We start from the raw sequence: 26073 nt of genomic DNA on the forward strand, positions 1-26073 counted from the left end.
CATAGGTGTTTCCACAAAAAGCTCCATGTTCTGTCAATTTCTCAACCAAGGTCACTGGCTACACACCCTGCTAAAAACTATATGCTGAGCTAAGATTGTCTGTGATGGATGGTATTAGCTATAAACTTAACCCAGTCTACAATCACCTGGGAGAGGAATTTCAGTGAGGGATTGTCTAGATTAAGTTGACCTGTGCACTCATGGCTGTGAGGGGTTGTCTTGATTAGTGGAAAGACAGGTTCAGTGTGGGTGGCACCTTTCCGTGGGCAGGGGATCCTGGATTGTAAAGGGGTGGAGAATCAGTGTAAACGTGTGTGTGCACTCATTCCTTGCTCTCTGTTCTTGATTGTGAATGTGTGGTGACCAGCTGCTTCAACTTCCTGCCACCTTGACCTCCCCCAGTAACAGAATGTAACCTAGAATTGTAAATCAAATGAATACCTTCTCCTTTAAATTGCCTTCTGTCCAGATATATTATTTCAGAAACAGGAAACAAACTAAAACGCTGTACGTTTTTGTCTATCTATTTTTCCCAGTCTCTTCATTGATATCTGTTTCATATTGCTCCCTAAAAGTCACTGACTCTTGTAGTATCTTAGGAGCTTAAAATTCAGTCATGGTCAACACCAACCCCTTTGCTGACCACTCATTTAAAAAACATTCTCTCTCTTCCATTCCCTGGTGAAGGTTATAAAGAATAACTATATATTAACATAAATGGAAGTGTATACCATTGCTAATTTTGATGTGGTTAGTTTCTTTAGTATTCAGTGAATTGACATTAAATAATATTAATGATTATAAAATGAAATATATACTTACGCCTGCATAGAACATTTTATTTCGAAAACGACTATTGAATTTCTCTGGATTTGCTTCTGTAAAAGAGGAGAGGCAGATTTGTTATACATGAAAGATTAGCTCTGTTTTCTTCACATCTGGCCTCTACCCTGAAGACCCACTAGATCCAACTCTGCTATGACGATTCCCTCAGGTCCAGGCCAGTTGCTCCAGTTCCCCAGTGACACAGGCGATAGGAAGTTCAGCTCAAACCAGTAGCACTGGTGCAAATTGGGAGTGTGTTTGTAATGCTGATCTTTAGGTCCCACCTACCCCTGGCTCTACTGAAATGTCTGAGTGTGAGGTCCAGGACTGGTGGTTTGACAAGCTCCCCAAGGTGCACTCACAAACACTAAAACTAGAGACTTCTCTTTTTAACTTGTTTTGAATCAGAGGGATTTGGGACAAGGATGGACAAGAAAGAAAGTAAGAGATCTGGGGATGTGATTATTCTCACTGTCGTCTATGAGAGTGTGGCTTCTGTAAACTATGTGTAAAGCTTCAAAATGCAGTTAAACAGGATGGATTTGAAGAAGCATTAATATAAATTTGTTTTCACATTTTGAGAATACTCCAAACCCACTCCCTTATGTATAATAAGCCTTGGAAGAAATGAAAGTGAATGAGAGTTTAAAAGGTAGGGAGGGAGATAAGAAGGTGGGGAGGGAGACAGAGAGTTGGAGAGAGAGGGAGGAAAGGGCAGGGGGCGGGGGAAGCTCCTGAAAAGATTTATATTACAGAAAGGTTCTGTATGAAAAATGATTTAATTTTCAGTTTGCCTCTTCTGTTATTTAGCTCAAAGAGCCAAAAAGATGAAATAATCCATATCAGAGAATTTTTCACAGGAATTCAGGGGCTAAGAAATGTCTACGTGAAATATAATTTCCTCAAATGTTTCTCTCTGATGCAATTCCAGAGTCTCATTACACAATCTACAGGTCTACCTTAGCTCTCTGGCTTTATACCCACCCACCAGTGGTTTCTTCTTAGGCTCGGTCGTCCTCCCAGTTATTTCTCCCTAGACAGCCAGATGACTAAAGCAAGCTCTCCCAGTCCTAACACTGTCTAAAAACAGCATTCAACATTCCCTGTCAAAATGAGGGAACATAAGAGTTCACTCACCCAGACTGGTCCTAATAAAGCATATAGGACCTCAAGTAAAAGTCCTACACAATGCTTATTGGATTATTTTCAGGATTCTTAGAGTCAACTAATAATTGCATGTGACACAGAAACTGGGGAAAGAATTGAAAACGTAACTAAGAAAGAGAAGGGGGTGTTTGTAGATTGGTTCTCAACAGCTAACTTCAGCTTTGTGGTTTCAGAATCACAAAGCTTTCCTAAATACTGTTCTACTCTTCTATTCAACAATATTCCCTGATCCTACACACAAAGCAGAGCAAAATGTTATGAGGAATAATAAACAAAATATAAAATGGTATTAATTGCTCTTTCTCTTGCCCTGTTACACTTAACCTCTTTTTTTTATTATTTTTTATTTTGCAATACAATTCAGTTCTACATATCAGCCACGGATTCCCTTGTTCTCCCCCCTCCGGCCCCCCTCACCTTTCCCCCAGCCCACCCCCCCATTCCCACCTCCTCCAGGGCAATGCCTTCCCCGCGGACTGAGATCAACCTGGTAGACTCAGTCCAGGCAGGTCCAGTCCCCTCCTCCCAGGCCGAGCCAAGCGACCCTGCATAGGCCCCAGGTTTCAAACTTTATTATTTTATTATTTACTTTTATTATTTATTATTATTTATTCATTTATTTATTTAGTGTGTGTGTGTCTGTGTGTGTGTGTCTGTGTGTCTGTGTGTGTGTGTGTGTGTGTGTGTGTGTGTGTACCTGCAAAGGCCAGAAGAGGGTGTCAGATCCCCTGGAGTTGGAATTATAGATGATAGTGAACCACGTGATGTGAGCGCTGAACTCCAGTGCTCCTAACCACTGAGCCGTTTCTCCGTCTCTGGGCTACTCACTTGTTTAGAATCAACTTGCCTGGCTTCCACTTTCTTTTTGGGTTGCATCAGCTTTCTTGTTTTATAAAACTAGAAGTAAAATGAGAATTTTCTTTTTTTTTTGGCATTGTGTCTGAGTACATGAGTTCTAGTTTTAAAACAAAACAAAACACTCCAGTCTACCTATCCAACAAGTTATAAAAAAAAAAAAAAGGAAATGTCAGCCAGCCACAGTTCTAGTGTAGAACTTTCTCAATACACTGATGCCCACAGCTATTAAGTGAATCCTAAACCAACCAGCCACTAACGTCTACGTGCTTTATAACTTGTAGTCTGGAAATATTCACAACTCTATGTGGTTTTTCTATGAAACTCGATTTTTTAATAAAACTAAAAAGAAGATTCATTTTCTCCAAAGGTAGACTATTTCCCATAAGACCACCAAAATGGGATAAAATGGAGAAATAAACTGAATTTTTAGTGACTTAACTCACACCTTAGATGAAAATGGTCACCGCAGATGTAATTTAGCTGGAAGTAATAAACTTTAACAGGTCCATCGAGACACCTAACATTCAGAGAGCTGTTAGAAAGACCTAAGAGGAAGAGATGGGGAGTCGCTCATACGTCTTGACCTTAAGGGTTTAAGAGGAATCCTGCTAGTCCCAGGACAATGTACTTCCAAAGGCTGCTGGGTAAGCACTCTACATCTAAGCCACATTCCTAGTCTCGTTTCCCTCTTCTGCAGCTTCTATGTAAGCAAACATGAGACTCAGAAAGACAGCTCAGCTCGAGCGAGCGTAGAGGAAGCTGAGTCTACTGCTGGAACTGGGTCACCTCCCACCAAGGCCAGGCCACAGAGGGAGCCAAGGAGGCAGAGGATGGCCTGCAAATGCAAACAGCAGGGCTCAGTCATGTTCATTGCTATAAGAAGGAAGGACTGGATGGCTGAGTGTGCTTATGCGCATCATACAGAGTTGATGGACCTTTAAGAAGAACCAAGAGTGTGGACATCCCTCTCGACCTTCCACACTGCATCAAGAAAGAGAGAATAAAGATTTGGGAAGGGGCCAATGAGAAAGTTCAAGGGCTCGTTTCTTCAGGAAGTTATGTCTGCTATGTGATGTGAGGTAAACATGAGAGGCTAACAGTATCAACACCTCTGCTGGAAGGATCTGGGATTCACTGTTTGAATTCCTGGGTTATCTGTTCTCCTTCTTCACAGGAAGTGGGTGTGAGACAGCAAGACCCACTCACTATCTTTCTAGTCCATTATTCTGTTTACAATGTGACGTCATCAGTTTCCTGTTCCTATCATAAGAAATCATGACCAATTTGAAATATTCAAACACCATTTGTCGATTTGCTTATAATTCTCCTGGTCAGAATTCTGGAATGGGCTCCCCTGGAGCCCCTCCTGAGGGTTTGGGAAGGTGACATACTGTGACACCCTCAGTGAGGAGTCCTGGGAAACATTTTCTGGTTGTTTGGGTTGTTGGTAGAATGCACACCCTGGAGGCTGCAGAGCTCCCTGGTGGCTGCTGAAGGCCGCTCCTTCGCACTAATGGAGTGCTCATTCGCTGCCTGTGCTCTTGGGTTCTGACCCCTGCCACAGTCAACACCATCACTTCAAGTCCTGGTACACTGAATCTCTCTGACTTCTCCTTCTGTCCTCTACTTCTGCTTTTAGGAGTTCACACGATTATACTGGGCCCACGCAGATCATCTAAGAGTGTCTTCTGACAGTGAAGGCAGCTTTGCCTAGCTTTGCTTACATGAGCAAAGTTCTTCTGTCACACTGGGCAACAACCACAGGTGTGACCCCAGGTGACAACTGCCATGGGAGGCAAAACTGCCCAAGTCCCCCCTTCTAGCCCTCATGACTCACATTCCTCCTAGTTGAAAAAGGCAGTTAATACCTAAGAGGTCCCCAAGGGTCCCAGTTCACTATACCATCAACTTAAAAATCCCAAATCTTGTCTAAATCTGATTATCTCAAACCTTCTCTTTTCTATAAAGTATCTAAATGATTTGGATCTAATTATAATCTGTTTATAATGATGACGGAGTTCTAGGTGTAATCCATTAAGCCGATTAGAAATGTTAGTCCCATCCTTAAATACAGCACAAAGGCAGGGTGTGTGCCATCAGACTGGGGACCCTTAAACTCTGCTTCTCTCTGGAACTGGTCTTGCAGGCTTAGTTGTCAGACCATTGCAAGCACTTATTTCAGCCCAGCTGTTACCTTCCATGTCTTGAGTGGGTCTGATGAAAACATGCTAGTGTATTTAGCACCATTTACTCATCCTTTCTAAGTCTTGTGTTTACCCCTCTTCCCGCTCTAGCCCTTAGTAGCCCTTCATACACTGCATCTATATCAAAAAAGCAGAGAGTGCAGGAAGTGTGATTCCCATGGTGTCCATGGTGCTTTCTGTATACAGACATACAGTGCTGGGTATATAAACATTTACAGAGCATAGAGTCGCACATACAAATCATATCTAAATTTCTAACAGACAAAAGCACGTACTTTTAATAACCTTTAGAGTTGCAAAGTGTCTCAAAGATGAGTTAGTTTTCAATAAAATTTCCTATGTGTTTATTTCTCTGCAGGCTTGAAGACAGCCCATACCTGTAGTTAAATGGTTCAGTGACAATAAAACAGTCACTGATCACCACCCAATATCATCACACTTCTCAGAAGGCCTAGCAGTTCCATTTAATGAAAGGGTGCAAGTGGAAAGTATACTGGCTTACCTCCTCAGATATTCCATTTATATCCAATTATTATAATGCAAAGATCAGCAGTCTGATATTCTAAACATGCAAATTTGTAAAGATTTTTGGCCACAACTCATTGATGAAAAGCTTCCCAGGTTACAAACAGATTCCTCTCTAAAATAACACATGAAAACAGAATCACAAAACCATTTCATGTAGAATCCTGCCATGGATTTCCAGGAGAGTGGGAACAGGTTTACAGGAGGGTTTGGAGGAAGGAAAGGGGGAAAACATTGTAATTATATTAATTTTAAATACAAAAAAGAGCTCTTGTTCAACAATGCTTTTAAAAAGGCATTGAGGTGTTTTTAGACAATATTTCTGACAAAACTTACAGGCTTTAGGAATATGTGTTTGTTTAGTTTATGTGTATGTGTGCACACTTGTGTGAGTTCATGTACAGCGTGTGTGAGCATTTGCCTGTGGAGGTAAAAAGAGGCCACCTGATTCCCCTGGAACTGTCCTTTTAGGTAACTGTGAGCTGCCCAATGTAGATGCTAGAAAGTAAGCCCAGGTCTTCAGCGAGAGAAGTAAGCACTCCTAACTACTGTGCCATCATCTCTCCAGCCCCCATGCAGTTTTTTGTTTTGTTTTTGTTGCTTTGTTTTTAAATTCAGTATATAGAATAAGAGATAAGCAGCCGAGCCTGGTGGTGCATGCCTTTAATCCCAGCACTCAGAAGGCAGAGACAGGCAGATCTCTGTGAGTTCAAGGCCAGCCTGGGCTACAAAGCAAGTTCCAGGACAGCCAGGGATGCTACACAGAAAAATTCTGTCTTGAAAACCCCCCAAAAAGACAAGCTATCTTTTCTCATCAAAATGTGAAATAAGTAGTTGAAAATGTCAGTACATTTGTTACTTACATTTCATAAATAATACAATGCAATCTTACTGATGCTAAAGAAACCTTCGAATCTAGAGTTGTTAAACATAAAGGTCCTTAGTCTCCCTTCACTTTCACTACCTAAAAATGGACAAAGACTGGTTAAAACCTGCTCTATGTCTATATCTAATTGGATTCGACTGACCTTACCTCCAACCTGCCTTTGATGACACACTGAAAAGGGAATCAGCTCACACTCAAGGTGGAGTGACATGAGCCCAGATGCATGTGCATAAGAGAAAATCATCCTGACCGTTCAGAACTGGATCACGGCACTCACACTATCTACATGAACAGTTTTCCAGTCAGTTCCTTGGCAAGCAAGGCCCTACATACTAGAGTTTTTCAGCTCACAATCATTACCAGTATCTAAGCACACATATATAGATTCAGTTTGCCCATCAATATCACATGCCTCCTTTGCTCTAGTTTCGAGTTCTTGACTAGCTCATAAACAAATGCAGTTTGCCTGAGGCACACGAGGAAGGCATTAGCAAGTATAAGTATTACAGCAGTCATGAAATATTAGATATAAACACCCCGAGGAACTCACACATCTGGCATACTTTTTCCATTGGATACTTACTCAATTTTTACATTTTTATTATTAGTTATAGATAAAATGAGTTTCATTATGACATGTTCATAAGTGTGTGTAATATATTTTGATCATACTCACCCTCCATTACCATGTTCCCCTTCCACTGAACCTTCCTCTTCCCAACTAGTCCTTCTTCTACTTGTGTGAATTTTCTTAAAGATGTGTCTGTGTGTCTGTGTGTGTGTGTGTGTGAAAGAGAGAGAGAGAGAGAGAGAGAGAGAGAGAGAGAGAGAGAGAGAGAGAGAGAGAGAGAGAGAGAGCGCTTGAGTTTTATTAGTGTTTCTCACAGGATCATGGGTGAGGATTTGTTTATACGACCCTGAACACCTTACCAGTGGTTACACCAGTGAAGAAAATGTCTCCCCCACCCCCATCAACCATCAACTGCCTCAGGGAGGGGCGGAGCCTTATGAGCCTCTCTCCTCTCCATAACAGGATGCAGATGGGCTCAACCTTGTGCCAGTCTCACATAGGAAATCACAGCTGCTATGTACTCAAGAATGCAATGACCACTCATGCATGCCCAGAAGATGTGTTCCACAGCACTCCACTCCTTCCTCTGACTCTTGCATCTTCTCCATTTAACTACTCCAGAAATCCAAAACAAAATGCCATAATCTATGCATACAGTTACATGACCACTTTGTAATTCAAACTTTATATACTAAAATTTTAAAAATTCCTTCTTTTCAATATCAACTCCCATTAAGGACATTTAAAAACTGCCCCTTACTTTTTAAAATACTGTTTTTCCCAGTATCATTTTTCAAGCACTGTAGAAAAGTCATTTATTGTGCATTCTCTTTCCATCTAACTCATGCTGAGGACAAGCAGGTGTGTTCCTCTGTAGTCTTCCTTCCCGCCTGATACATTTACCCGCATTCATTCTTATCTATTATCACATGTCTCCCTTATCTTCCATGCATATTACCCTGTTTGCACAACTCATCTATATATTCCTTCTATTGATACTTTTTTTATTTTAATCAGTGGGCCTTATCCTCCAATGGAACATTCTGGTACTGTAACAAACACTTTCTGACACCATTGGACTGTGAGCTGGTAATAAAAAATAAATAAATAAGAGGGGGAGACAGGTCTGAAAATGAAAGGTAAGACATCATTGGAAGTGTCTTGGCATGTACCCGGGCTCACTGTCACACCACCTTTAGATGTGAGCTGATTTTTTTTCTTTTAAAAACAATGGCGGCCGGGCGGTGGTGGCGCACGCCTTTAATCCCAGCACTCGGGAGGCAGAGTCAGGCGGATCTCTGTGAGTTCGAGGCCAGCCTGGGCTACCAAGTGAGTTCCAGGAAAGGCGCAAAGCTACACAGAGAAACCCTGTCTCGAAAAACCAAAAAAAAAAAAAAAAAAATGGCATCCCAGGCAGTGAGGATTAAGATCGGTTGAATCAAATCAGCACACGAACACCCAGTGTTTTTATCAGTCCTTCTGCCTGTGTAGTAGTGTGATGACCACATGTTACAGGAGCACACTGACATGATGAACGGCTTTCACACAGAAATTCAAGATGGAAGGTTTGAGATGGTGAGGACTTTTCTAGGACAGGCTGTCTAAGCTATGGTGCCTCAACCAGGGGCCTTGTGCAGCATCTTCAGCAAGGAAGAAATTTAGCAAAACTGTCTCACCTAACAGCCTCTTAAAGGAAATTTTCTGTGATACGAACCACGGAAGTCACAGTCCTTTGAGTCACACTATCTGCATGCCTCTTTATATTTAGTGAAAGTAGCAAATTCTAAATTGATTTAAATGCAGCCTCCTCTAGAATCGTAAGTGTATCTCCTGACCTCGTGCATAAGGTTCAGCTCCTCTGAATCATAATTTTAATGAGGCAGTGATACGGAAGCAGCTGATCTCCAACTAAAAGTTTGATGTGTCTAATATCCATGTCCAAAGAGTGACAATCTCATTCCCACGGCTAGTGAAATGAGACCTGAGTTTGTCACTGACAGCTATAATCACTGTTAACACGCCTGAACATTAATGTATTGGGATATTTTCTATGTACTCCCTCAAGCACTGTGATAACTCAGCACTGATGATGGCGTCCTAGGCAATACTGCAAGTGAAAATTACATGACCAACCTCATTATAGCTCCAAATCCTCTCCCAAACACTTTGCTTTCTGATGCATAAGGAGCAAGCATTCGTCCAGGAATGCTCTGGCCACTTTGGGAAGAATCGGCACTCTGTTTCCAACCAAGTGAGGTATACTTTCAGTCTCATCAAATATAAAGACTCAGACTATTACATGTACCCCCTTTATCCAAAAGTCAAACAAAATACTAAGAATGCCTCCACTCCCTGCCTGACTTGCAACTGATAATTTTAAAGCCATCTGCATAGCAACAATTCTAATAAGCTGTCCTGAAATTAAAGTGATTTTAATTTTCCAGTCTAAAAGAAAGACTACATAAGTAGATATGCTAAGAACTGTCCATTTGATGGAATGTTTCCCATCTATGCCAAAATTTCTCTCTACAGTTACTTTTTAAAATTCTGCCTTCGTGCAATTGATAGTTGTTATCCATTACAAGTAGATGGGCTGGCATAATTCCCATTTAGAGTAACATATTTTCATGATATTATTCATACTTTTTTTTCACAATGGCTCTCACGAGACTTTGAGTCACCCTTAAGGTATTTTGCAGTCAATTGTACAACTTTTGTCTTGAAGCCTCAAATTGCAAGCAGGTGGAGCTCTCAACATCCCCAATCCTAGCTGAGGATCCTAGCTAAGAAAGGGAAAGTGAATCTTCTTTGGAGGTATGTCCCAGGGAAATTTGTCCATGTGTCCATGAATGGCCCCCCCACACTCATGTGCACGTGGCCAATACTCATCAGACTCAGTGGGTGAGGGGGAGAGAGGGGACACGAAGACACAAGTATTGGAGGATATGTTATGGGCACAGGAGGTCCAGGGGGAGAGAAAGGGAAGAGTGAGGGGTGCATATGCTTAAAACGCGCACGCGCGCACGTGTGTGTTTGTGTGTGTGTGTGTGTGTGTGTGTGTGTGTGTGTGTGTGTGTGACATATATGTGTGTCATATATACATATATATGTGGGTGTGTCTCATATATATATGCATATATATATGCACTGTCAAGAATAAGTAAAAATATTTTAAAATAAAATAAAACACTAAGCCTTATCAATAAACTTCCAAGGTTAATGCTTGGAATTTGGCATCTGTTAGTCAAATTGGTCTCCTTTCCCAAAATTCTTTTGTAAACTACATCCCTTTGTACTGTGGTGTCTCTCTGCATTCTCCTCATTCTGATGCATAAAAATTCCTTCTTAGTACAAAGGTGTATATTATTAGAATAACTTTCAGAATTGTTAGGCCCCAAATCAGGTTCTCTTGAATGAGCTTACTCAGGGCCACTTACTCAATTAGGCCTCTTCACGCCAGGATGCCTAGTTTTGAAAATTCTTGTATTTGTGATACTGTGTCACTTTAGAGATATTGTTAAGAAATTCAGGAATCTTATTATTAAGAAGTCCAGATGCATAAGACCTTAAAGATAAGGAAACAAGGAGAAATATGCTAGGAACCAGAAAATGTTTACTGTTTACTGGCCAAATAAACTCTCTTTAAACACAGGAAGAAAAGCATGTCACAAACAGGGGCCCTACATAGGGCCCTTGAATAACTCTTTCCCATGACTAGGTGTTGGCAGGAATGTGCCAGTTTGGGGATATTTCCAATTTGGAACATTTAAAGTTTTTTTTTTTTATTTTCCATCCATTCTGCCTGTGATTTTCTAGCCTTTCAGAGAGGATGCCCAAAGGACGGTTCCTTCTTCACCTGGTACTGCTGTTCTTCCTTGATGCAGAATTCAACTCCACAGACACTTTCTCCTGGGCCCCGTGAGGGCTTCGCAGGGCTGTGCTTCAGCTGTATTTTGAATTCTAATAGTCTTAATCTTAGTGCTCCACTGTGGATGTCTAGTGTGTAAGAGTTAGATTTTGCTTTGCCTGGTAACCACAATCTGAAGTTTGGGGTTCTGGTTTTCGGTACTCTGTGTTTCAAGTTTGGGGTTTTGAAATCACTTGAGCTCTGCAGAGTCCGCAGGAAATGAAGGCAACAGTTCCTCCCTAAAGATTTTGACTTTCATCTCCCAAGTTTGAGACCTTGCATAACTATGTCGCAGTTACATCTAAACACGTTCACGGGGAACTAGGCACCGACACACCTATAGATGGAGGACAAAGGCAGAGCCATGGAGTCTACACCCACAGACAGAGTGCAAGAGATGGAGAGATGGAGGGGAGGAGGGAGGGGGAGGGAGGGAGGGAGGGAGAGAGAGGGGTAGAGGGCAGAAAGAGATCGTGACAACCTATATCCTAAATTTTCTCTGTTCTGAATGAGGAAAAATGAAATATTTTACTATTTCATCCTTTTCTCACGTATATCTAAATTTATTTTTTATGATATATAATATCGTTTTAATTTTTCAAATACTTTTATCCTTTGAAAATTCATGTGTGTACACGATGCATCAGGCCTGTGCCCACCTCCACTCCCCCACTTTGCCCTCCCTAGGCCCTCCCAGCACATCTTCTCTCAAGCTTATGTGTAATCCACTGAGTCCACTTAGTAATTAGTGCTGCACATGGATGTGGAACTTTCCACTGTGTCTTGCCCAACCTACCAGGGACCACAACCCCACAGAAAGTGTTCTCCCTTCCACAGCAACCATCAGCTGCCAATTATCTTACTCGCTTCCAAAACTTGTTCTCCAAGAGTCTTGGACCCACATCTTCTCATACAGGGAGCTACTACAGCCTCATTCCCACTTGCCTCACCCAGTGAAGGTCCCAGAACCTTCTTCACTACCTCACCACCATCCCACTCCTTCCTCTCAAACGAAAAGTCCCATAGTCCCTCTGTTATGTCCACATGGCTGTTTCTTTCCTCTTCCTCTTCCCTATCACATTACAAGGGCTCTGATATACCTATTAAACTTGAACCTCTGGTGGTTTGTGACGGAAGCTAAGTGCATCCTAGTTAGTAAAGAAATTTTTATCCAAGAATTTTATTTCCTTCAGAATTTCCATTCAACAGATCCTCTGGGAGACCTTGATTTGGGGATGTGGGGATGCGGGGTGGCTTGGGAAAGAGGGATGGGGGGGTGGGAGGAAGCAGGAGGGGGGATCTGTGGATGGTATGTGGAGTGAGTAGAAAATTTCTTAATAAGGAAAAAGAATATATATTATATTTATATGTATATATTATATGTATATAATATATACATATAAAAGAATTTCCATTCAAAGTGGGAGAGGCATGTTAGTGGCAGGGAACTCGCCTATCACGTGCAAAGCCCTGGTTTGGATCCTCAGAACACAGTATAAGAGTCAAACTTAAAGATTAACATCCCATGACTTGGAGTGGACCTCTGTCCCTGCCCTTGAGCTTGTAGACAGCTAGGTCTGAGGTCTCTATGTACAGCAAGCTCCCCTCTGGTCCAGCTCCCAGGGTCATCATGAAGGAGGACAAGAGGGAAGCACAGTGCAGGCATGCAGGTGATGTGCAGGCAAAGGGGAACGTGTAGAACATGCCTGGAAATTTCCTCCCAGGGAGACGGAAATGGGACATGTCCTCACCTCGGGATTCATGGAACTCCAGGGTGACGTGGGCATCAAATCCGAGGCTGAAGTAATTATTGAAGACATTCAGAGGAAGCTGCAAGAATAGAAGAATATGAAGGTGACATTGTTCACAGTCAACTAGAAGACACCAACCTAGACCCCAAGACCAGACCCTATCTCTGGGGCAGCCTGTGGGACACAGATCAGTCATATCTCACTGTAGAGCGTGTTTATGGACAAGACATAGGGGCTCCTGAATTAACTCATTAGTGAAAGCTCAAATCAAGAAATCTCACAACTCATAAATCATAAGAAAACAAGGGACACAAACACAAATGACTAAGGAAGAGCCATTCTTGTGCACAGTGTAGCGACATAAACTGGAGGGTGCTCATTTGTAACAATCTTGCTACAAAGAGAGATGGATTCTGTGAATTTAGAAAATAAACGCAACTGCTAGATCCAGTCCAATTTCCCTAATCAGTGCATGTGCCGTTTTCAAGAGTTTTATATTCCACACATAAATACTGCAGCCTGAATAAACATGTAATCTATTTTTAAAGGTTTGTTTGTTTTGTTTTCACAAATCTCATATAAGAAATAAAGCAGTGAGAGTCAATTTGATTTGTATCAGTCATTGCTGATAGAAAAAGGAAGCAACAGACACACACACACACACACACACACATACACATATATAATACGTTTCATATATATGAAAAATATATAAAGACATATAATTCAGATTCCCACTTAATTGGTTGAACCTATATCTTTAACAGGACAACCACACCAACCATACAGAGCACATGTAAGCTCTAGCTTTTTCTCCTATGCTCTCTGACCCTGACTTTTCTTGTGAGCCAGCAAGAAGGAATGCTGTGAAGCCTGAGAGGCCCCATTGAAATTGTAAACATGATGTCGTCTGAAAGATCCAGTTCAATATTAGAACAACCAGAGAAGCATACAGAAAGTGCAAGAAAGGAAAGGAGAATTCCCCCACATTTCTTTCCATGGCTCAGGATGCAAGATAAATACTAAATTAAAAGAGGTAATGTCCCTAGACAATTGTCAGGTTTCTGGCCCAAACTGAATTGTACCCTTTTGTTATTAGAAGTAAGTGTTGAAGCCTTTAAAGTTCCAAAGTCATTTGTTAGAGCGTGTGTCACATACTTCTAACTGATCAGGAAGATCTCCTGGTAAGCTAAAGGGAGAAATATTGTCCCATTAAAAGAGAGGGCAGAGGAGGACAGCCTTGCTTTCTGTCTCTGATGAAAAGAAAGGGGGACCCCACATCGAAGCCCCTGAGACTGAGCCTTGATGGGTCGGGGGCTGCATCAGCCCTTAGAATTGGTTTCAACAAACTCCAGAGTAGAGAAAAACTCAAGCTACACAGCCATGCCAAAACCATGTCTAACTCTCTTGGCTTCGTATTTGAGAATGTCCAGTCCCTTCACTTAAACAAAACCCCAGCCCCTGTAAGGACAGCACAGTGATCGTGCCAAGAGCACAGAAACATTCTACCATTTATATTACTTTGGCTACAATTCTAACCCGTGTCTTAGCAGCCACTGATAGCTAAGGAAAACATCTGGTCACAATTCCCTAAGCAATATTCCAATTTAGTCTGTTTTTAAGATATTCACATTTTCCAGGAAAATGTGCCCCAATTTTCTACAGATCCCCAAACCCCATTCCCAAAGCCCTTTAATTATCTGGATTGACGTTCTCTGGCTGCATCAAGATGTCTTTCCATTTCTCAAGCTTTTGGGAAAAGAGTTCAATTGTAGGCCTAGCCAGTCCACATTTAGCAAAATGGCCTAAATTTTTCCATTTCAGTAGAAAGACCCCCTTCCTTCTACTTTGGTGGTTTTTCTATACAATCTCAATTAAGTCAAATAAACAGTTAAAAGTATCACATATGTTTATGTTTAAACAATGTTCAATTGTGAACTCAACTTCACGTGAGCAATCCTGATGTCTAATAGAAGATTTATTAATTTGAGGAGTGGAGTTTAGGTGGAAAACAGTGGAGATGAGGAGAGATGTTTAATCCAAACAAGACACTTGAGTGTCTAACAAAATCGTTCAGGACTGTGGTGAACAATAACTTGGGCTCAACAGATGGATCCAAACTAGCAAGGATATTACTTGAAGTGCAGGTGCAGGGGCCTTACCCCTACGTCAACTTACTTCAAATCTCTGGAGAGAGACATAATCTTCATTTTAACAAGTGTACCAGGAGACTCTTAAGCCTTTGCAATGGAGGGCACATTACCATGGAAGAAAAGCGAGAAGTTACATGGAGGGCCTGTCTACTCAGTCACATACCAAGTCAATCGGAGATCCAGGTCAAAACTTAGATTCAGGTGCTGAAGTAAGGCTGCACAGTAGTTTATTTACAATGATGGCCTTGGTTTGGCTTAGGTTGTCTTTACCATAAATGCTCAGTCACCAAAGAAAAATCCCAAGACAGACTACTTATTTAGACCATTTCAAGTCCCAAGTAGATGAGGCAATTGGCCACACAAAAGGGATGTTTGATGTCAGGCCAGCAAGGTCTAAGGGTTTCCTCCTGCTGGAAGATCGTGCACCTAATGCTTAGGCACATACATATACTCCATCTTCTCATAAGCTGTTTGCATCTAGCTCAAGAGATTAACAAATGTTTACATGCTTTCCCAGTGTGGAGCTGAAGACAGAGAACAGGTCCCTGAGCTCTGGAACAAGGATAATATCTGAATCCTGAAGGGTCTGTGGAGCGGGAACAGGGAGGGAGGTGGTGACAGTATACTCGAAACTTTAAGAGCCAGAGTCCCAAAGCTATCCTGTTATCTTTTAAAAGGCAGAAGTCACGAGTGTGTCTTATGGGATATGTATCTTATCACTCAGGTCACTGCCCAGTGCTCCATCAGCAGAAAAAGAATATCTCTTCCCCTCCGCCCCCCCCCCTCTCTCTCTCTTGCTATTTTTATTTATTTGTATACATATGAGTGAGTGCACATATATGCAAGTGTCTACAGAGGTCAGAAGAGGGTTTCAGATCCCCTGGAGCTGGAGTTTCAGGCAACTGTAAGTCACCCAACACAAGTGCTGGGAACTGAACTCCAGCGCCTCTACAGGATCAGGGAGTATGCCGAGCTGCCGTACTACCTCTCCTGCCCTCAAAGGAAGAACTGTCTAACCTTACACACGCCATCTTCAAGTTCTTCAGGAGGCAAGTCCGGGTTTCTCTCCACATGAAGGTTCCAGCGGTCCAACTGTACAATGGTGCCATCTTCCACCTGGCACAGGATCTTAGAAACAGGCTCATCGGTGTAGCCCTGAGGACAGAATCAGAGCACAGACCCTCGCTGTCTGGATCAGAAAGCCACAGTCAATGCCACAGCAAGGCAAGGCAGAGTCGGCCATAGTCCTGCTGGTTTAAAATCATAAAGGCTGGAAGAGTGAACTGTGTTTCCCCTTCTTGGTACATTAAAGATAATGCTTAAAAGAAAGTGCTCGTAAGCACCAGCTTTGCCTGAGCTGAGCTGAGGAACAACCTGCTGGCTGGGCGTGTGCCTTATGTATTGCTGCTTTTACTGGAGTGAACAGCAAGATTCCCTCTCGCTGTTGGAATTTGGGGTCATACACAAGTGTGTGTGGGAAAGGGAGGGAGCACAAAGGAAGACTGAAGGTCCTCTCTCATTCACCAGTCCTTGACTTTGTGCTGGGAGGCCACCAATCTGAGGCCTGAGGCAAGTCAGGCCGAGGAGCAGGGCTGAGGAGAGCAGCACTCTCCCGGAGAGCTGTTAGTGACAGCATGGCCAGTCAAGGTGGTCACACACTGGATTTGGATAGGAGCAACTGACATGAGTGAGAGCTTAGTTGTTTCTTGTAGTGCGCTTGGTTTTATTTCAGCTACTTAAAAAGGAAAAAAAAAAGTAGAGAAAAATATAACAACTAACAGTACTTTGATAAATTAATTCTGCTACAAGCTGGATCAGTGTCTGCTATGAATCTGAAGGTCACTGTCCTAAAAAACAGAGGCCAAGAAATGACCTGGTAAGAGGGGCTAGGAAGTTGGCAAGCAGACATGTTAGTATCTTTTAAAAATATTCTAATGTATTCTCCCACAATGGCATACATGTATAAAATGTATTTTGATCATACTCACCTCCTACTACCCTCTGCCATTCCCCTTTCACTCCCTCTGACCTCTTCTTCTTCCCAAGCCCTTTGCAATTTTCATGTCTTTTTTTTAATGGTCCATTGAGTTTAATTAGATTTTCTTGGATGACCATGGACATGGGGTTATTAACTGGAGCATGAGCTGTTTACCAGGGACCGTACCACTGAAGAAAAATTCCTGCCCTAGCAGCCTTTAATGCCCATAGTTCCTGGGCTAGGCATGCTAGTATCATGTGGCTTCTAAATCTTAGTACACTAAGATAAATAGACATATAAAATGGCCAATTAGTGACAGGAGGGGACTTCCCTCACAACTTCCAAAGAATGGTCCAGCATGGGAAGGGCAATAGTATCATCCAAGCTACAATAACAACCATCAGAAAATCTCCATGCTCAAAAGAAGTAGTGCCTGTCTCAAACAATAGGTCTGAAATCTAAACCAGATTTGCAATTATGGCCAGGGCTAAGGGTCAGGATGAATGCAAATTTGCAAGATTGTTTCACATGAACACTTGAGGCCAACCCACCCAGGATGTCCCAGAGGATACCTCAACAATCACGCTGTCTGTGTACTAACCATGTGTTTGTCTCATACCCAATGTCCCCCTCCCTGGCTGATTCTAAGTCTAAACTGAAGAAGCTACAAGTAAACAGGCAGTTCAAGTCCCAAGTCTAACTTGTCCCTGGACTGCCGTGGCTTACTGCTTCTAGCAGTGAGCACAGAGTGACTTGGGGGTATGGTTTGCTCCTCTATCATAGGGGCAGCCACCTCCACTTCTTACCCCTCCCCAGTTGAGCGTCCGAGCCAGGTCATTCCCAGTCCCCAGTGGAAGGACCCCCACAGGAGGCTGTGGACTCAGCTGCAGCTCATCCAGGATGGAGAGGATCCAGCCCACCTACAGACACATTGGGGACCAGAAGAGAGAAAAGAAAGACAATAAGTCACCAAGAAGGCACTTACAGGAGGAGGCTGGAAAGGCCAGAATTCTTAAAACACATGCTTAATCTCGCAATCAGGAAACAAAAAGCCAACTTACTTCAAGTGGTTTCAAAATGGCCAACCCCTTAATAGGAAAAAGACCGCTTTGTGCATGGACTATTATATGAGCAAATTAGGACCCATTCATCTACATGTTTATCTAGACATGTATTTTAAAATTTAGGAGAATTTAAGGCTATTTAAGGGGTAATATAACACAGCATCAGAGAGAATACAAAACTCAGAAACAGACTAGATTTCAATGCTGGCTCAGACAGACTGCAGAACCTTGATTAAACTGCATAACTTCACAGAGACTTATTCATTTTATTTTCAAAATGAGATAATGATTCCCACCTCACAGGACCATTTACAGCTTAAACTGCAATGCATATAAAGACCAGAACCTTGCCTATGGCCCATGCAGGCACTCATTAGAAGACAACCCTCCACACCATCATTTTGGAAATTCATAGTGTTTTCTTAACTGTTCCTAAATTCTCTTTAATGATTCACTATGAAAACATAATTATGAGTGGACTTAGTATCTAATATAAATTTAGGCAGAAAGTACACACTTGCACACTAGAATCACATGCCCCACTTAATCTTTGTTCTAGGAGAAATAATGCTTTGAATATAGCTATATTATATTTTAGACAAACAGCTCCAAACCCAAAGATAGCAAAAAGAAACTTACAAATCTTTATGATGTCACACAGACCCATGTTCCATAGGCCTCCCATTTTCAGCTATGACTTTCACAGTGGAACTACAAATGTCATGAAGAGCTACTTTAAAAGTGATGGCTTCAGTTCCACCATTGCATACTAACCAATTTTATCTCAAGCTTAGAAAAGAAAGTCTTGCTATAAACTATATAATTCTTGGCCTATTCTCTGATAGAAGAGCTTTATTATCTTACTGGTTCATTCAAGAGCTCAACAAAATAGTGGCACATATTTACTCTATACTTGTATGAGTGCTGTGATTTTTTTAAAACAACATGCTAGCAGTGCATTTAATGAACACTGCCAACTACATGCACAACAGAGCAGAGCAGCTGAAATACAGAGATTAATGAGTTGGGCTATGCTAGATAAAACAAAATGGCTGCCCTCAGAGTTCACACCAATAAAAGGTGGTACACTGATTATAATCTCCACGCTATCCCCGAGCAATAACAAATCACGTTATTAAAATTCAAAAAATGCCAGAATGAAGCCATTAATAATATGTTAACATAAAAAGACTCTATAAGATAGTTTAACTTTAGTTTCCACTTTATAAGAGAGTTGAATGGTGAGTGGCATGAGTGTCACGCCATTCATACATTAGAACTGCCATTCATAATTAGATAAGACTAACACCAGTAAGGATAGTCTCATCACTACTGCAAAGTAACAAGTTTTCATAAAGAGGTGAGTGTAACTGGGCCTGCTGGCACATGCCTACAATTCTGAACTCCTCAGGAGGCTGAGGAAGGAAAATGGCGAATGAGACTAGCCTAGGCAATGTGTAAGACCCTATCTCAAGAAAAAAATAAAATAAGGAGGTGTCTGGGATATAGCTCAATGGTAAATCACATGCTAGGCATGCCCAAAACCCCATGTGGAGTTCCTAGCACCACGGAATTACTAAACAAATAGCTAATACCAAACTCAGTTCTAGAAACAGCCTGACTATCTTAGAGGCAGCAGTATGTGATTTTGGCAACTCTGGAACTAGAGAGAGTCAGAAACAGATGATTCACAGCCAGGCATGGTAGCACTCGTCCGTAGCCCCATTTACCCAGGAGCCTGAGGCAGGGGAATTGCTTGAACCCAGTAGTTCAAGACCAGCCTGGCAACAGAGTGACAGTAACTCCTAACTCACAAAAAGAAAACGGTAAAGGGGGGTGGGGAGAAGTTGTTGAATCAAATCCAGATGACCTGCAGATTTTTCACCTAGACCCAGAAAGACCTCAGGATTTTTCCACAGCAAATGCAAAGGCAGAGCAAGCATAGTTCCAACTTTAACTTCGTCTAAAATCCCTTCTCCCCAGTGACCCCTTCCCAGGATGTAAGCCTCGCCACCTACCATGGAAGCCCAGATGCAGGTTCACTTTCTAGAAAGGCACACCACGGCATTCACTGAATGTGATTCCCTAAAAATATAGACCTTTAGAAGTGTCAAGAGGCACTCGTGGACCACCCTTAGACTGTGACCTAGGTTTCTTGAGCTCTTCTTGCATACAGTCCCAGTCAAGTGTTCCATGCGCCAAGCCGGTTCTCACAGCTGTGTTGGATATCCGTTTGGGTACTGCTAAAAGCACTGTAAACACAGTGAGGGCTAAAAGCACTAGGAAACTTCAAAAAGCAGGTGGAAGTCACCAAAGAGGGCACAAGCATTCAGAATGCTCAAGGCAGACACAAACCGCACAGAGAAAAACCAGATCTGTAGATATGCAGTAGAACTCAGATTCGAATTCAACAACTCATCCAGAGAAGAAAATGAGAGCTTGCCCAAAACTTCTCTGAGAGATGGTCTTTTCCATCTCTAGATTTAAGTAAGAAATTGTTCTTATTTCAGTTGGTTAATGTCTCCATTTCCTTTGGGAATAGTTACATTAGTTTACCCTTACAACATCTGATTTTACCCTAAACACAGCAATGACAGATGAATGAGGTGAGAAAGACAAATCTTCTTGGCCTTTCGACAAAACACAAAGTGTCGAAGGTTAGGTAAAGGTTTGGGGCAGCCTGTCTCCAGGTCTTAGAAGGAGTGGAGGAATCCAGGTTGCCCTCATCTAATAATGAGAAACGAATGCACCCCCTGCTGGTAGGAGGCTGTACTGGCACCAGTGCCCTCTTGACAGGAGAAAGGATGGTTGGGACAGAGTGCAGATGACCACTGCCTGAGGCCATGGCTGCAGAACTATGGCTTGCTATGTCTGGTAGAAACTGAGAAAGGCTCTGCCTGGCAAAGAGGCCAACCTCCCAGGATCTCAGGGATGTCTTCTAGCACGGAAGCCTTCACCACTTACAGCAAACCCTGCTCTTGTCTGGTAACTCTTAAGCTGCTCTGTAAGAAAACTAAACAGAGATAGGAAGTGAAAAGCAAACACCTGCCTCTGAACGTGAGCCTCCAAAGAAAACTCCAAATCACCGGAAGGCTCACACCGAAAGGGATGGAAAAGTAAGAGGATTAGCCACCAACTGCAAAGTTACAAATGACTTTGAGAAGTGTCACCTGACTTCCTGTGATGAGTAGAACAGTTGCCAATCAAACCTTCTTAGGCTCAGCTGCCGTCTGCTTTCTCAAAAGAGTTTCCCAAGAGCTCTGCTTGATCTGCGCTCAGCTCCACACAGAGCCCTGGGGGCTTGTGGATTTCATACCCTTGTCTCAAAAGGACTAAGCATAATTCCTCAGAATTGCACACACAAAAACGTTTTTCCTTTACAAACTGCATGTGCATGTGTTATGTTTGTGCATGCACCTGTATGTGCATTTGTGTATGTGTGTGTCCACATGCATGTGTACATGCACCTGTGTGTATTTGTGCATGTGTATATTTCAATCTCCTTATTTCATTGATCAAATAGTTTTCCTTGACAACAAGCAGCCCATCTTGTATTTCCTTGTTATCATTATCACTGAATGGCATCATATAACTCTTACAACACTTTTATTGTCTTGCTATTCTCAGGGACTCCCACTGTTACACAGACGGCCCTCTGGCTGAGGTGAATCAGCATCTACTCTTGGAGCAGTCCCAAACAGTTTTTTTTCCCCTTTCCAAGAAGTACGCTGTTACTATTCAACATCCAGTTGCCCAGAAGGCAGCACAGTAGTGGGGCAGAGGGCACAGGAACCAGAATGAGACATTGGCATTGAACCAAGCTCCAGTGGGTACTGGAGTGGACAAGTCACCTAGCACTTTCTCGTCTGTAAAACAGAAAGCAACTGCGCCTGCACTTGACTGTCATTTTCTCCACTAACATGTAAACTTTGCATTGAGCATGGCTGACAAGTAAGAAATGCAAACTAACATTGGCTGCTACATCCAGCTCTACTTTCATTCCCGTCCTCTTACTTCACCAGTGAAGGTCATTTCCTAGAAGCCAAATGCCATCTTCCCACTACTCTACTCGAAGAAAGTTGAGCCCTAAACTTGAAAATCAGCTTCACCATCACCTGTCTTTAAACAGAAAAGTCTATTTTTTGCAAACTAAAAATAACACCAGAAGCCAAGTTTTCTGGCAACAGTAGGGGCCATTGGAAAGAGATGGACACAAATATGCCACAGTGGCAGGAGAAATGAAGGATCATGGGTAACACCCTAAGTGTTTGTCCCGATGAAAGCAAAACAAAATTATATAAAAGATCTTCAGGCCCTAAAGCTGTTTTTTCTCTTTTTTTTGGGGGGGGGTGCCTCCCTGGTTGTTATCAGAGACCTACTGTTGCCGTGATCCCAAAGACTACCAGCTTTCACATAGGTCCCCCATTTTATTGGGCTTTAATGTACCCCAAATTATCTGTGCCGGCCCACTAGCAAGCACTCTTCCAATTCATTATTTAATTCAGTGCAACACACAGCTCTTAATATATTTTCCCCAGAAAGTCATCCTGATTGAGCCCAAACATTTCCAATTTACAGAGTCCTGCCCTTCCTTCATTAGGAGCAGCAGGACTGACAGATTGAGAACACCAGGTCCCCCTGCCTCACCTCGTGCCTGAACAGGCACAGCACTGCAGCAGCAGCTGGCCAATGCTGCCACCACCTGCCTGCGCTCAGCTCTAGCTGTCACAGAAGGACACCAAGTAATCTCTGCCTTCCACGGTGCACTGACATTAGATGGGACTGCGGAGTGTGGATGACAGCGCACTGACATTTTCCTCTAACGGAACAGGCGTACGGTGACTGCCGGGTATGCAGCAGAAAAGAATGAAGGGCACATGTATTGGGAGATCAAAGGAGAATGACAGCGACATTCCTCCACTCTCAAAGAAAAGCAAGGCATGACACTGGACTCTGACAGGTACACAGCATGCCTTAACCCTCTGTATCGAGACCCTAGATTCTGAAGGTTCTGTATCCAGGTTTTAAAACACTGTGGACTAAAGTTTTCAAGCAAACATTCATGTCTATAATGCAGGGACAAGTTTTCTTGTCATTGTTCCCTAAAACTGCAGCTATTTACATGGTATAAGGGGTTATGTATAGCCTGGAGATGATTGGACATGTATACAAGAATATGTGTAGGTTCCACACAAATGTTACATCATTTTACATGAAGGACTGTGCGTCAGCCAAGTTGTTATCTATAAGGGGTCCTAAAACCAGTCACCCAGGAAGGCCAAGGGAGAGCTAAACTATCATTTTTCTTTTAATATTTTATATGCTTAACTTTTAATTTATGAACTTCACAGCTTACCACGAAGTCTAAAGAAATTTGATTAAAATCAAACCAGGAAAAAAAAATCAAGACAAAACAAAGTATAGATTTAGGACATCCATCCACTCCCTAATAGGATGAATGCGTGCTGAGGACACAGCATGAGCTTTCTCATGTGAGGGTGGAATAGAGAGAGACAGAGGCCCGGGGAGGAAAGGAGGCCCTGTCACGGTCTTGTCTATGTAATTTCTGCCCTGTACTCCCACCCACCCAGAAACAGGGGCCACCTACAACTCTTGATCTAGGAGAGTAAAATGAACAAGAAGTAAGTGTGAAACGAATGGCAAATGTCGACCTAATTGTAGATATTTAATAAGACTCTAAAATAACTAAAGCTGAACTGATGATCCCGCCTACTTCCCCAAAGTCAGGAGCCAGAAGGGCAGAGTTCACAGGTCATTCTATAGGGAGCCACAGTTGGGGTGCCTGTGGCCGAAGTAGCTGAGTTCATGTACACTTCCATATGTAAGCCGAGGAACCAGCACAGGGCGTTGGGCAGTGTGGTATAATCAAAAGTAGACACGTATATATAACTTGGCTGAACAGTGATTATTTCTAGTTTCTAAGCATGAAAGTTTCAGAATACTCTTGAGTTATCTGAGTTTTTTCTCAGTCTAGGGATCAAAGAGGGAACTATAGCCTCTGACACATACCTATGCACCTCTGACTTAGGCAAACCAGTTCAAAGAGACCATGACTAAACTATCCAAAGATGAAGCCACTGGCCACTGAACAGCAGATCCAAACTGCCTATCTGCAGTATCAGTCAGATTTCAAAGACACTGAAGACAGCACATAAAATAGGTCACAGTACGTTCATATTTTGCATGTTGGGGTGTTTTCTATCAATCTTAAATGAAATATGAAACAAAATTTGCCAAGTCTTTTTCATGTTCCTCTTAAAATGCCTCCTAGAGAAAGTCAAACTACAAATATGGTTTACCCATAATACCCCTGCACAACAGTGTTCTGAGCTACTGCACCTCTGGCTTAGAGGAACCTTAGAGATCTCAACAGTCATCTTTGTAAATTTACAGCATCACAGAAATAGTGGAAAAGCTACCTCTTCCATATCTAGTCCCAAGTGCATTTTGGGAGGAGAGATCACTCTCTCTCCCTTGTATGTTTTATTAACAGACAATCAAAATAGCTGACACTGCAGCCTGAAAACCTTTTCCCCACATAAGACAAATTTCACATTACACAACGTGTTGCACACTTGACATGGTGAGTTAGTACGGCAGCGGCGGCGGCGGCAGCCAGCAATGTCCCATCTGTGATTCCTCCTTGAGTCTTGTCACCACTCTGCAGAATCCTGACAGCATCTACAGTGACAGATGTGCTCACTAACTGAAGGTGCCTACCTCATGTCAAATATGTACCCAACACGCTGGAGAATTAGACTGTACTCGCTTATAAAGCTTGCAATTTCCCTTGTGGATCCACTAGGCTGTCTCGTTATATAAATTCTGCCTCCATGCAAAAATAAAAAGCTCTACATTCCAGAGGCTGGAGAGAGGGCTCAGCCATTAAGGACACTGGCTGCTCTTCTGGAGGACCAGGGTTTGGTCCCTAGCACCCACACAGCTGCTCACAACCATCCATAACCTGGTTCCAGGGGAGCCGATGCCCTGGCTCCGGCCATCACCGGGCATGAACCATGGTGTACAGGCATACCTGCAGGCAAAACATTCATACACATAAAAATGTTTAAAATTCCACGTTCTGAACCAGTTATCACATATGATAAACATTTCATAAACCTCCTATGTCTTCACAGATGCCTCATTTTAACCTGGAAAGATGAAGTAAAACCGAGTTTATTTAAGGTCGATAATTCAAGTTTTATTCTCAGTGATAGGACCATAGATGCCATTGCTGACAAACATGATGAGTCTCTGAGGTGCTCCAACCCGAGGGGAACTGTATTGTTTTCCTTTTAGACATGACCATCCCAAGTGGCCATGGACCCCAAGCACAAATTACTTGTGTATTGTGAGATACAACAAGACAACCAAAATTAGGAACACAGACCAAGTCCCTAAGAGGGAAAGGAGCCCAGCACATTATGAAATGCTCAGTGTTGTGTAGCAGCCATTAACTGCGGTGTGTATGACGAGAAGATGGCGGGAAAGACCTCACTAGAGCAGCGGAGGGAGCAGGGGACAGCATCTCAGGGAGGTTGGGACACTGAGTGCCCCAGCTGAATCTGGCTGGCAGCAGCTCCTCACAACATGAGGAGCTCCACCCACCACTCTGGGTTTGGGGTTTGTTTGGTTTGGTTTTGGTTTGGTTTATGTTTCCAAATGCCCTATTGAGATTGCTTGCTTGCTTGCTTTTTTAAAGATTTATTTATTTATTATGTATACACCACGAATGACTGCAGGCCAGAAGAGGGCACCAGATCTCATTACAGATGGTAGTGAGCCACCATGTGGTTGCTGGGAATTGAACCCAGGACCTCTGGAAGAGCAGTCAGTGCTCTTAACCTCTGAGCCATCTCTCCAGCCCGAGATTGCTTTCTTGAAGATACCATTATTTCCTGGTCTCCAAGGTCTCCTCGTAAAATTTAGCAGCCGCTGTGACTTGAAGCCCTTGTTTTCTGGACAGAACAAACTTCTAACTTTCCATCTCTTCTTCTGCCTCTTTTCAGTTTTCTTCAGGGTTAGCTCAAGGTCCATAACTATCTCAGAAGGGTTGGGCTTGGCTGTCGTCCTATCATGTAAGCATTGAAATCCTATCCTTCAAAATCCTTCAAAACATTTACCTGGTTGTGGAGAACGGTTCAGGACTACATGACCTAACAC

At 42.6% G+C, this 26073-nt stretch overlaps 1 protein-coding gene across 18 annotated transcripts in view; it reads right to left on the reverse strand.

Annotated features, from left to right (window-relative positions):
* Dgki (diacylglycerol kinase iota) overlaps positions 1 to 26073 on the reverse strand; it is a 450953-nt gene that overhangs the window by 174275 nt on the left and 250605 nt on the right. For all 18 annotated transcript variants that reach the window (XM_052721132.1, XM_052721146.1, XM_052721144.1 and 15 more), the window contains 4 exons: positions 17632 to 17745; positions 15865 to 16002; positions 12695 to 12773; positions 823 to 878 (listed from right to left, as the gene is read on the reverse strand). In XM_052721132.1, the coding sequence (XP_052577092.1) occupies positions 823 to 878; positions 12695 to 12773; positions 15865 to 16002; positions 17632 to 17745 (387 nt within the window). The remainder of the gene's footprint in view (positions 1 to 822; positions 879 to 12694; positions 12774 to 15864; positions 16003 to 17631; positions 17746 to 26073) is intronic.

The sequence above is a fragment of the Peromyscus californicus genome, unplaced genomic scaffold, assembly GCF_007827085.1.
Source record: "Peromyscus californicus insignis strain IS unplaced genomic scaffold, ASM782708v3 Scaffold_6__1_contigs__length_162567912, whole genome shotgun sequence".
Classification (NCBI taxonomy): domain Eukaryota; kingdom Metazoa; phylum Chordata; class Mammalia; order Rodentia; family Cricetidae; genus Peromyscus; species Peromyscus californicus.